At 44.0% G+C, this 12,090-nt stretch overlaps 2 protein-coding genes across 2 annotated transcripts; one reads left to right on the forward strand and one right to left on the reverse strand.

Moving 5' to 3' along the window:
* Window positions 1-5,404: 5,404 nt before the first annotated feature.
* PHALS_05362 (Predicted Ca2-dependent phospholipid-binding protein) lies at window positions 5,405-6,456 on the forward strand (the record flags this gene model as incomplete). Its single annotated transcript, XM_024722924.1, has 2 exons — window positions 5,405-5,534; window positions 5,606-6,456. The coding sequence occupies 2 exons, from the start codon at window positions 5,405-5,407 to the stop codon at window positions 6,454-6,456; spliced, it is 981 nt and encodes a 326-aa protein (XP_024573952.1).
* Window positions 6,457-9,723: 3,267 nt separating this feature from the next.
* On the reverse strand, window positions 9,724-10,185 carry PHALS_05363 (uncharacterized protein; the record flags this gene model as incomplete). The annotated part of the gene is made up of 1 exon (XM_024722925.1): window positions 9,724-10,185. One exon carries the CDS (start codon window positions 10,183-10,185, stop codon window positions 9,724-9,726), a length of 462 nt encoding a protein of 153 aa, XP_024573953.1.
* Window positions 10,186-12,090: the final 1,905 nt, after the last annotated feature.

The raw sequence follows: 12,090 nt of genomic DNA on the forward strand, positions 1-12,090 counted from the left end.
TGATAGCAGTTATTGCCGCTATGACAACAGTTACTATTAAGAAAATAGGTGATCGGTTATCTTTCAACCAGTGTATAAATGTAGCATGATAACCTTGTGCTATAAACTGCTCGCCCTTCAATGAATAACTCCAGGGTCTCCTGTAGTACATATACGAAAATACTGTAGTAGTTGATGGGAATAAACATACTCCGAAGTAATCTTGTAACAGGGCAAGTTTGGTGATCGTGTCTTAATTGTATGTAGTAAGTATAATACTTGTAGTACTGAGATGTCATGTTGCAAAATCAGAATAATCATAAGAAAGATGAAGACTAAATATATTCTTTCATATGTGATTCTACACAAGAGGTGCAAATTGACCACTTACTATTTTCATGCTAGAAAATACACAAGAGTGAGAGAAGGTTTTTCATTGACTGCCTACGGCTGAGCTTTACCAGATGTTCAACCTGTTAAATGCGCAGCAATTTTCATTATCTTCACAGCGTATGGTTTTGTATTGCATTTAATCTTGCAATACGTTACTTTTACGTATCTTCATTCGAATCTTAAAAAGCAAAGCAATTCTTTTCGTTTTACTGCGCACCATAGCTGTCCTACATATTAGTCAGCAATATCATAACTGATCAAGAGTTTTTGGTGTTTCTTGAAGTTGCCATTCGTTAGCGTTGGTATCCTGCACCACCTTTACTGTAGCTATTGAAGCTCACTTTTCTTCATCGTCACTTCAGACCTAACATGACCTTTTCATAGTGAACCCATCTCTACTTTGAAATAGCAGAGCAAAAACAGCAGTTCACTGATTGGTTACTATAGGGGCTCTCTGTTCCTCCCCTTGCAAGATCACACAAACCCAGCCTCTATGCGTTTGACAGCGCGAACTCTAAAATTCAACGCGTCTTCTGTGCGAAATGCACCTGGGCATTAAGTAGCACTTGTAGTCAATCTACGCCCGCGCCGTGGAGAGACTGCAACCTCTGCGAGTATGAAACGTTTATATTCCAATCTTCGGGACAAATGAAGCAGCTCAACAAAATTTGGTTTACTTTAAGTCGCAAGGAGTCAGAAAATTGACGGCCAATGAACAGTAAGCGGTTCTGGAGAAGCTCGCCAGCTTTTTTAAAATTGCGCTCGTAAGGCAAGTCCAAGAGTGCCAGACTCGGGCGCCGGTGGTGTAAGCAAAAGTTTCCACAGATAGCCGCTACTAATGGTTGTCTAGCCTTCGAGAGTCAGGGTGGATCAGATTTCTTTTTCTGAATGCGAGAACTGATATAAACATGCATTAGGCCTTGCAGAAACCGAAGCCACAGCGCGTAACACTTGCGATCTTTAAGCTAAGAGGCCGCGTGCGAGCATGAGCACTTACGTGCAATATCCCTTGTAAAGAGGCGCTCCCAGCGTCGAGTGATATGGAGCGACGAAAGTCGCGGATACTTGCACCGCCAAACCAAGAGTATTGGGTGACTTTAAAGCATTTGTCTACCCGCTATAACTGACAAACTTAGCTCTCCCAGCGCGTCAGAGCCGGAAAAACTCAGCTGTTCTGATGCTTGAGGTGCCAGGAAGCTCCGTTGTAGCCGCCTATGTTTCAATTGCGGTAGTGTAAACATCAGTGTCTTGCGTGTACTCATGCCCTCAGCTGATAGATACAAAGGGTCAAGCTTACAAGAGAGGACAGGCGACGAACCCATCATAAGGAAATACAAGCTCCAAAAGGCACGGGACGATCTACTGGGAAGAACGATCTACTGGGAAGAGTGAGCTGGGTTCAATTGTACCTCCTGGAGTCTGTGGTCAATGGAGACCAGACATCAAAATGTAGCAACTTTCTTATGTTGGTGAAAATTACAGAACTAAGATGCTGGTTGAGACTTCAACGTCCCGAGATTTGTTAAACCGCAGAACGTCCTAGTAGATTTAGAAGTGTCGTGCAATTATGCACGATGTGCGAATGATGAAAATAGCTGACGTCATGCGGGGAATCGAAGATACCAATTGCGGGTACAGTGTCTGCGCGTCATGTGATGTGAACAATTGTAAAAGTTTCAAATGAATTTTAGCCCTATAGTGATATTTGATGACATGGACAGTGTGAAACATCGTTTAGTCCGAAAACAATACTTACATTAAGGTTTCACTTTAGACATGGTAGCATAAAATTTTACGAGACACGGGCCGACCTGCAGTACTAAATTCTTGGTCGAGGCACTTTTCTCCTGGTGGTCGGTTCATTGGCGCATACTGAACCGTCTTCTTCAGAAAAACAGAAGCGCTTTTGAAGCGGTCAAAAAGCTACGATGGATCCCTAAGAAACTTTGATCTGTCCGAGATTGATATAAATGGTATTGCCTGGTGGCTCGAGCGGAACTCGAAAAGCAGAAGCGACAGTGAGCCAAAGGTACAGAATGAGACGAGGTTAGAAGGCTATATGTGGTGGCCGCAAAAAGGTGTCTTTGATAGGGCTGAATCGAAAAAGTTGTGAGTTGTTGTCTCCCGCGCTAGGGCCGGTGGAGAATGGTAGCGCCTGAGGGTCGAAACCCTCTATGCCAGAGCCAATATAGTTGTAGGGTCATTGTAAGTCACGAGTGAAAGGACAAGGTGATGAAGATCAAAAGGATGATTTATATCTGTCGTGATGTGTCGGTGCTACTGAGTCAGCACTGAGTTGCAAAACAGTGAGCATACGATTGGTACCCAATAGAACTTATACAGTCATCCATAATAGAAAAAATCTGTTTTTGAGGAAATTCGCAGATCGCTAAGTGCAAAGAATGAAAGAACTATACACAAAGACCCTACGATTTTTTTTTCTTTGATGAAGGATTATCAAGACGTGGCGATATCAGACCCACCATCTCTCACCTGTGAATAAATTAGTGCGGCATAAAATTGACTTGGTTCCACGAACCAGATATTGCTCCCACTGGAACAGTCTAATGCATCAGCGACGTCCAATCGTCTGCTGACACAGCTATACAGACCACATCACGGCTACTCATCAATATATTTTGACGATGTGTTGTCGCGCAGAGCGCGGAAAAATGGATGTTAACCACAGCACAAACTTCTTACGAGGTGTATGCGCTTGAATAATCTATTCGCCAGTTAAGGTTAGGGTGTCTTTGACGCAGCGAAACTCGTTTTCTGATTCGCATCGGTAGAAAGTAGCGGCTGACATAATTTCACGGCGATGAAGGCCAGTGTATCTGCTCTAAAAGAACTTGAGGAGGTGGCATGATCTGGCCCGCTGTTTGTACACCTATAGTTCACACTATGCCGAAGGCGCGACCTCTCACCAACCTCCTAAAAATAGATGTTAGATGATGTAGGGGTGCGGCAGAAGGGTAGCGAGATAAAGTCTCATGAGTGCCCCGATTCTAGCTTTTTCGGATACATATCGGCCGTCTCATATCGTCTTTGAGGCTTCGGCCTTTGCATTAGACTGCGCTAAGCTTCAAGCAGATGTTAAATAGGCATGAACAAGTGGTCGTATTTGAGTTTCACCAGCTAAATGCTGCTGTTTAGACTATGAGCTATCTGCAATGAAATATGTATTCGTCAAGTTCAGAGTGTATATGCTAGGCTTTACATCTATCGTGATATATTCGTATCATGCGTCGTTGCACATAGCGATGTCGTCACAGCTTCACTCAGATCGACTGAAGCCGAGTATACGGCGTAAGCGGATAAGCACATTTATACACACGCCGAAAACGTGTCAACGGGGTAAGCTACTCGGCACCTTTGACCAGACTGCTTGCCCGCCCAGAGAGCTGACAGCAAAGTGTGCATCTGACACTGGTATTGGCGACTCCGATCGAGGCTTAGTCTCGCTGATATTAGCAATTATCTGACCGGTGAGGATACAGTCAAGATTTTTCTCGAGAAAGTGTCTCACCAACATGACTTACCAGTATCCATGCCTTTGAACTGACGTCTGTGCTTTACAGCAAAGTTTTGGCAATTACAATAAAAGTGCTTGATGCAAATGATTATACCACACGCTTAACATCCGCAAATAGATGGTTGGACGGAGCGCATAAATTATGGTGTTGAGAATATTTTTCAGAGCACTTGTGCGGAAAGAATGTGGTGCTGGCGTTGCTCCCACTTTTTGAGTTCGCGTTGAATCAGCATATGCCTGTATAGACTTTACCGTATTTTTAAATTGACCATTAAACCCCGGGTGCCTTTGACACCACCACGAAGTGGCCTCGGTCTTGATAGTGAGAGGCTGCCGATTAAGATCAGCTTGGTGATATCAGCTCGGCTACGCTTCATGTCAAAATCAGTGATTTTATCGCAATGAAAATGAGCGTCATACACATGGTGTGCGATGCTATCGCATTTGACCACATCAAAATTACTGATTACACAAGGCGGAATCGGAACCCATTTTTGGTGACTGTATTTGTAGAGAAGACGATCATTTTGAAGGATCTAAACCTAGAATTCTCATCATATCAGTTCTGATCTCATCAAAGAGGTGCAGAATTATTACAAGGAACCACCGGGTGTCGTTCAGATGCGACCATCATCCAGTGTCCCGTCTTTGGCCGAAGAGCTTTCAATTTTGGCGGTCTTGAATTTTGATGCACTTCTAGTGGAGGAGCTCGATGTCATTCATGCTTTTGTCTAAAGTTAGAGAATAAATCAAACGAAAAGCAGCACAATGAATTATAATTCACCGATGCGCTTGACACAGCAATTTTTTGAGACAATTTGTATTGATCAGTGGTACTGCTAATTCTAATTTCAGCAAGTTACTAAGTCAGCAAATTACGTATAGATAGAGTGGAAGACTTGATATGTAAATCTTCAAAAAGGATAGATGTTCAAATTCCGTGGAACTTGCGATCAACAAGCTAGCTTTATGAGGTTGACAGTTTACGTTGGCCTTTAGTATCTATGATGCGCTTCAAATTGTGCCAAGCCTTCTTAGGGCGATATCAACAGCCTTATAAATTTTCATGTTCCTCACTCACTACAAAGTAAATACAATTACTATTCCTTAGACATAATATCTAACGAGCAATAAACTGGGTGTATTTTAATGCGAAAATTCTGTCAAGGAAAAGAATTATTAGGGTCTCCGCATCTCGTAGGATATCTGCTTGCATACAGGACAACCAGCAGCAAAGTTCTCCGAACAAACAGGATATAAGTACTAGCTAGGCATCAATGCAGCTACACAAAGGTGATTTTATGAAAGAGGGTGTCTAATGAAACGTCATATGATTATTGCGGTATAATCAGGTACAAAATATACTTTCAAAAATTATCTCATGTATCCGTAATAATGAAAGAGTCGTTTTGACCCATTATTCCTTATGGATTTTTCTCTTCTGGATTTTCCAAATAACATTAAAAACCGCCCAGATAATAATTACCCTTCCAACTCATGGAACTTCACGTGCGCGCATGCTCAGCGCGGAACTTACTCGACAAGCAAACATTTGGCAAGCAAGATCCATATTGTAAGCTAAAGCTGCGCGGTAAGACACTTAGGACGCGAGTGCATGACAATGGACGTAAGTATTGTGTCGTTATCCGTGTTGTTTCCATGTTTCACCTTTGTTACTACGTTACTATGGATGTGTAGACAAAACCCCCGTGTGGAATGAAGTCTTTGTGTTTACTGTTGTTGACCCTCAGCTCGACCAGCTCATCGTCGAGGTCAAAGACAAAAATTTCACGTCTAGCACGCTAATTGGTGACTGCCGCTTGCCCGTGAACATGTTTCTCAGTGGCACTGTCTCAGATCAATGGTATACGCTAAATAATGGCTCGAGACGCGCGGGAGAAATTAATCTTCGCGTACAATTTCGAAGCCCAGGAGTACAGGCAGCACATGCTGCTCCTGTTGCATCCATGGAAAAGGCTTCAAAACCAGCGCCAGCCCAGAGTTACCCATACCCGCAGCAGTCCGGCTACCCAGCTTCACAGCAATATCCTGCCGCAAGTGCTTACCCATCGTCTAATGCGTATCCAGCCTCCAATGCGTATCCAGCTCCAGGTGCCTATCCGACCAGTGCATACCCAGCAACCAATGCGTACCCTGCTCCATACCCCACTTCAGCGGGCATGGCTTCTGCTGGTCCCTCTACATCACAATCATACAATCCGCAAGCATCATCGCAGTATGCACAACCTCCGCCGCCATATTACGCGCAACCACCCCCGCCACAATACGCACAGCAGCCTGGGTATTACCCGCCACCTCAGCAACCTGGTTATGGATACCCACCCCCTCCCAACGTGGCTTATGCTGTAGGCCCACCCGTGATAGTTGCGCAACCTGCAAAATCATATGGCCACAAACACCATGGCCATAGCTCGAAACGTGGCTTTGGTGGTGGTGGCATGAGCACAGGGCAAATGGCAATGGGCGTTGGCGCTGGTGTTCTTGGTGGTATGTTGCTAGGCGAGGCGCTGGATGACATTTTTGATTAGCTGCATACATTACGTGATTGCCAAATTTCTTTACGGAATTCAGATTTGTGATATTTTTGAACCATAGATTTGTTATCCGGTGAAAACGCAGAAAATGTCAACTTATCTGACTACTGAGTCGGACGCGAGCGTAAAAAATAGCGATCCGTGTTAGCTGGTTGATTACACTTTGCGCTTAATTCTATCAGTATTGTATATTCAATATCCAAAGCAGCTTTTCATTTTTTGTTGCTGTAAATTGGAAATCCCTTAGGTGTTCTATGCTATTGTACTGTGTTAATTGAATAATAATATCTGTAAAATGTGTAAAATCATGCAATAATACTGTTATTTCTTAAAAGAAGTACAATCTCTCAAGTTTTATTAAATACGATATATGAAACTTGTTGCCAGGCTTCTAAGCATATCATTTGGTTTCAACCTATACTGTATTAGCTTCTGCGACAAGGTGTCGAACACTTTGCAGCATTTTTCATCAATAAACGCACAGAGGGTCATTGTGAAGACCGTTCCAAAGCCGCAAAACCCAGACTTTTTCACGCACCAAGTACTTAATACTTGCGCAAGTCCAAAGGGCTTTATTTAGAGGTAAGACCAGCTGTAATATCTTCTCTTCTCTTCTAAGTTCTTTACACTACAACACCATCTCAAGTGTGGCAACCTTACATACATAGCACTCACGCGCAATTCACCCAAATTTACAAGAGTCAAAGACTCACGAATATAGCTATCATGCGGAACTGTGGGACTGCTTAAAATAGAAAAAAGGACGAGGAGACACCATCTGCCCTCAAAAAGGCTGGAAGGACCAAGAGACGCACAAGCTCAAGCAGGCTGATGTTCGTGCATACATCGCGACGAGGAGTACTGCAACAGGGTCATTGTGAAGAATTGCACATAATAAGGTTTTGCATCTGAAAGTTCGCGTTAACAAACGCACAGATTTTGGACTCGCACGCTCCAGCCAAAAGGGAAATCGAAGGCCTCTTCAGACACTACATGCCCACCGACAGCTGCTTGAAGTAAAGCTAAATGATCAAATGTCATAGACGCCATCGGGCCAGATCGGGTCACGCATGAGTCTTGCTTTCACAACCCAAGAGGTTGCATCTTTTGCTGCATCAGCACCAAGTCACATCATTCATTAAAAGTTGATGAGAAATCGTTCTATGTCGGTATAGATTGCACTGTATATGTGCAAAGGGCTGGTCAGGCCAGACCACCCAGTCAAGTTTTTTTGAGACAGAAATACTACAATTCAATATGGTTTAATGTTTCGCAAGACATCATCCGGAAGGAAGCATCCTGAACAGAAAATTTTGTGATTGCCAAAACATCACTAGTCTCAATCGTCTGTAGTGGCAGACACCTTGTTTAAGCGCATAAACTCGATTACTGCTCAAATTGATAATGTGATTCTAAGTCCTTGGATTCTGTTATCTGAACGATTCAGGACAAGTATAGCAAAGCCATAGCTGTAGTTATAGCCACGATGTTGCCTGAACAGCTAATTCAACTGACGATCGAACGTTGCTGGTAAGGCGACAGTCCCCATGGCATAAGTAGCTACTCCACAGCATCCCGATCAAGTTCCTTGCCGCTGTAAATGGGTCATCCATGTCTCTCATGAGCAGCTGACAGTATCCATTAACCTGGTCAATGGCATTAAGCAAAGTGTAGTTGATCATGCTTTAGAACCAACGTTTGCTCGGAATCGTAGCTATCTACGATAGCATTCATAAATCACCAATTGCCGTCTGCCTGTCTGACTTTGGCATCTAAGAGATTTGCTTTTTCTCACCGAGCCTACTTTGCGCTTCGCACGGCAGAAAGCGTCCATGACACCACACTGTTCCCATGATAAGGGCTATCCCCGTGTGAAGAAATAGCTGGTTCCAGGAACCAGGTCAAAACCACGACGCACCCACCTATCTGGAAGCATCACGCGTGGTAGATCTCCTGCGGTATTTTTTAACTGAGAGGGGAAGATCCGTAATTTATAAAGGATAGCTGCTTCACTCACCGCGCTCAGCTATCTGCGAGTCAGTGCCCTGAATGAAATACTCATCCATAACGTACGATAAGCTCGATTTCTCCCATGGTATCAACCGTAAGTTTTTGTAGATCCCATTGTCTGTGATTCCTAGCACATAATTACTACGGTCGATTCCTCCATACCAATGATAGCTTCAGTCTGATGTGCTGAGGGGAGACTTACGTACCCTGGTCCCCCCATGATCAGGTGTATAATCTATCTTGCCACTTGCCCATGAATCATTACGTCCCCGCAAAGTGAGACCACCACACGGCAGTGCTGGCTCAACAAACCGTCATATCCTGACAAGGATAAGTAATCCGAGTTAAATTCAGCGTCTGGCACTCATACTACCGGCTAGCCTTCGCTTTAAACTCCACAGATATACTTCGGCACCCAATGGCTTCAAATCTCCACCTGCCCTGGAAAAAATGACAGAAGCCTACGACTATTCAGCACCATCCCGCTAGAGATAAAAGTTGCGACCATTAGCTACTCCTGAGATTGAGGTTCATTTCCGCTTCTGCCTTTCCAGCTCTGCTCGCTGCACATAGCACTAATTTCGCGATTGTATGCGGACAATCCCACGTTGTGCAGAAAACTTCATTTGAAGATTACACATAAGCTATGGCAGTCTTACCGATGTCTCTGTCGCAGAAGCGCGGAATACGCAATAGGATTTCTTATCCTTAAATCCTTCAACTTTTTTGTACGATGATCTTGACTTTCCACAAAAAACCGGGGTACGGAAAAAGTGCTCCATAATCAGTGCGTTATCAATTGCTACCTCCTAAGTGGTTGGGTCAGATGGTAACGGTTATCGCCTTGTGAAGAAGGTATGACGTCGTTGCGGCGATGAGAAATTGTTTATAGCGTGGTGGTTCTCACCTCTCTTGCCGGTTATTAAATATATAAAGTGTACCTCAACTTTCTGGTTAATGAAGCAAGTACCCGTGATATATGTCGCTTCAAATATTTCCAGGTCAAAAGTGCCTCTTTCAGGGAGGTATTGCACGTGATCATCTGTTCTCGCGCGCGCCTTCTTATCTTGAAGATCACAATCTCTACGTGCTGTAGCATTTCCTCAATTCTTTGTATTATGTATTTCTTTCATCTGAAAATCATTTAAAAATCAAAATGAGTAAATTATTTTAATTTTTGAATCACTTTTTTAAAATAGGCTCATTGTGAGAAAAACAACCTCAATTTTTTGGCCTTATTGCAATAAAGATTTATTTTTGTTTTAGGGCTTTACCAGGTTGCTGTGAGTTTAATAGACTGATTGAAATCATGATCACCGGGTGACTTACCTCATCAAAAGTCGAAAGAAATTTTGTACCTGATAAAAGAAAGCTTGACTCGCTCTGTCGGTCGCAATTAGTTTTAGCAAGGTAGGATTTGCTGTAAGTTTCGCGGGGGGGGGTATTGTGTCGCCATTCGAGAAAGGAAGATACATAGAGTGCAAAATTCGTGCAGAATTGATATCGACCGTGAGCAATTTGGCTGAAAGGCTCTTGGTGAGGGCAGTATGTCGGGTCGGGATTAAATGTCAATGAAACTGTTTCGATTAGGAAGCATAGCCGGAAGGTTGTCGAGCCTTCTTGAAGACTCATTTCACCACAAGCAACAAACACTAAGTGGTAGAGAAGACACCCGGATTCAAAGTAATTGGGGAATGGCACAAATACTTCCATGAGAGGAGACGACAATCGGCACAGTGATTGCTCCAGAACTATCCACTATGAGCATTCTTATAATAAAGCACAATGATTGTGACCCCAGTGAAAATTTTAGTTTGTTTTGGGGGCGTGAATCTGGGTACACGCTCTTGTACCGCGTACATACATGTGATGCGTATGGTTTACATCGTGCACAGAAAACTTCAATTCAAGCTCAACACCTAACACTCTACCCAGCAGGCGAACCGAAAGTCTCAAAACTAACTGATGTTAGTTATCTCTTTTATTTGGAGAGTGATATATATTTGGTCTCAATTTAACTTATTTTTGCTTGGTGAACATAGTTGTTGGTCGATGTACTCGTTAACATATCGGACATCTCAACTACTAGTCATCCGCGGGGATATGGTCAGACAAAACGGACGGTAACTGATATTTTTTGAAGCACTTGCACTGATAGACTGCGATGTAACGGGGTTACACGTACCCTTGTATGAAAGGGCGGGTCACACAAGACGGTGCAACGGTACATAGGTGTGTATTACACAATTTAGTGTAATCACACATTGGTGTGGCTACATCATTACAAGAAGCCACTAACGTGGCAAGACTACCAGTAGTAATAAATATTAACTAATTTTTACTATATTACATACATTGATTGAAAAAAACCTAAGGTTTTAGATATTGGAGGCTCTACCGCAACCAAAATTAAATACAGCTTCGCATTCGAACACTTCTGTTCGAATGCGAAGCTGTATTTAATTTTGCTAAGGCTTTAGTACTTAGAGCTAGCGGATTCCGATCCGCTACACTTGTACTGGTTCTTGTAAAGAACGTAAGGTCGGTGACCCAAGCTTTGCTTCTTCTAAGCAAAGAGCTACGGCAGCCCCGCTGCACTTGGTAGCACTCGTAGTCAATCTCCGCCTGAGTCGTTGACTTATCCGCTATGAGGATGGAGCGATACTCCTATTTTTCTCAGGGCATGCAGGATGGACTTGATAAGCTGATGTCCCGGCTTGGCTTTAAGGGCGTGAAATCCCTTGTTTCACAAGGTCTCGAGACGATAAACGCGCGCCTAGAGGCGTTTTTTTCAAATTTTGAAAATGCTCTGTTTGAGCACCTACAGCAGAAGCTGTCAGTGTCGACTGCGTCCATGACGCCACTGTTGTTGACGGATGACTCCTCCTGAGCCAGGCTGCTCATGTGAGCGTTAAGGCCTTCGAGGGTAAGGATAGAGAAAATCTCTTGCTCTGAGTAAGAGAGGCCGAGATGACTATGGCATCCGCCAGGCTCTAGAACGAGCAACAGCGCGTGGCGCTAGCTATCACCAAGATCGAGGACCGAGGGCGTGAATGGGCACTAACGTGCGGTGCATCGGTTGAAGCAGCGTTTCTCCTCTGGGCGGAGCTGAAGCATCAGTTTTTGCGGAAGTCAGCTGTATGCTGAGGCGTTGGAAGCGCGGCTGCGTGACACCGTCACTGCGCCGAGAGTCCCTGCGGACCTCGGCGTCAAGTTTCTTGAGTTTGATAACGTAGGACGCTGCTTAGTCTTAGTTTTGGATGCAAGGTATAACCTTATCCTTGGTATGGCATGGTTGAAAAGTCATGAGCCATAGATTGATTGGTGGTCGAAGACCCTGGGCGCTACGCGCATGTCTCCTGGTGGAGCTTTGGCTTTCATGAATTCATATCCGCTAGAAAGCAGAAGCGCTATTGGCGCGGGCTCTGGACCGGGACGGTCAATGTGCTGGATATCGGATTATCCGAGTTGTCAAACACCGAAGATGTAATGATTAAGTGTCACGAGCATGGCTAGCGGGTTAAACATGGAATGGCACGTAACCCACTTAGCCCTGCCCGAGTAACAAAGCAGTTGCTGTATTCCAAGTGTAGCATGTTCGGCCAAGAGCCGAGGCAT

This window comes from Plasmopara halstedii (genome assembly GCF_900000015.1).
Source record: "Plasmopara halstedii genome assembly, contig: Scaffold_289, whole genome shotgun sequence".
NCBI lineage: Eukaryota > Oomycota > Peronosporomycetes > Peronosporales > Peronosporaceae > Plasmopara > Plasmopara halstedii.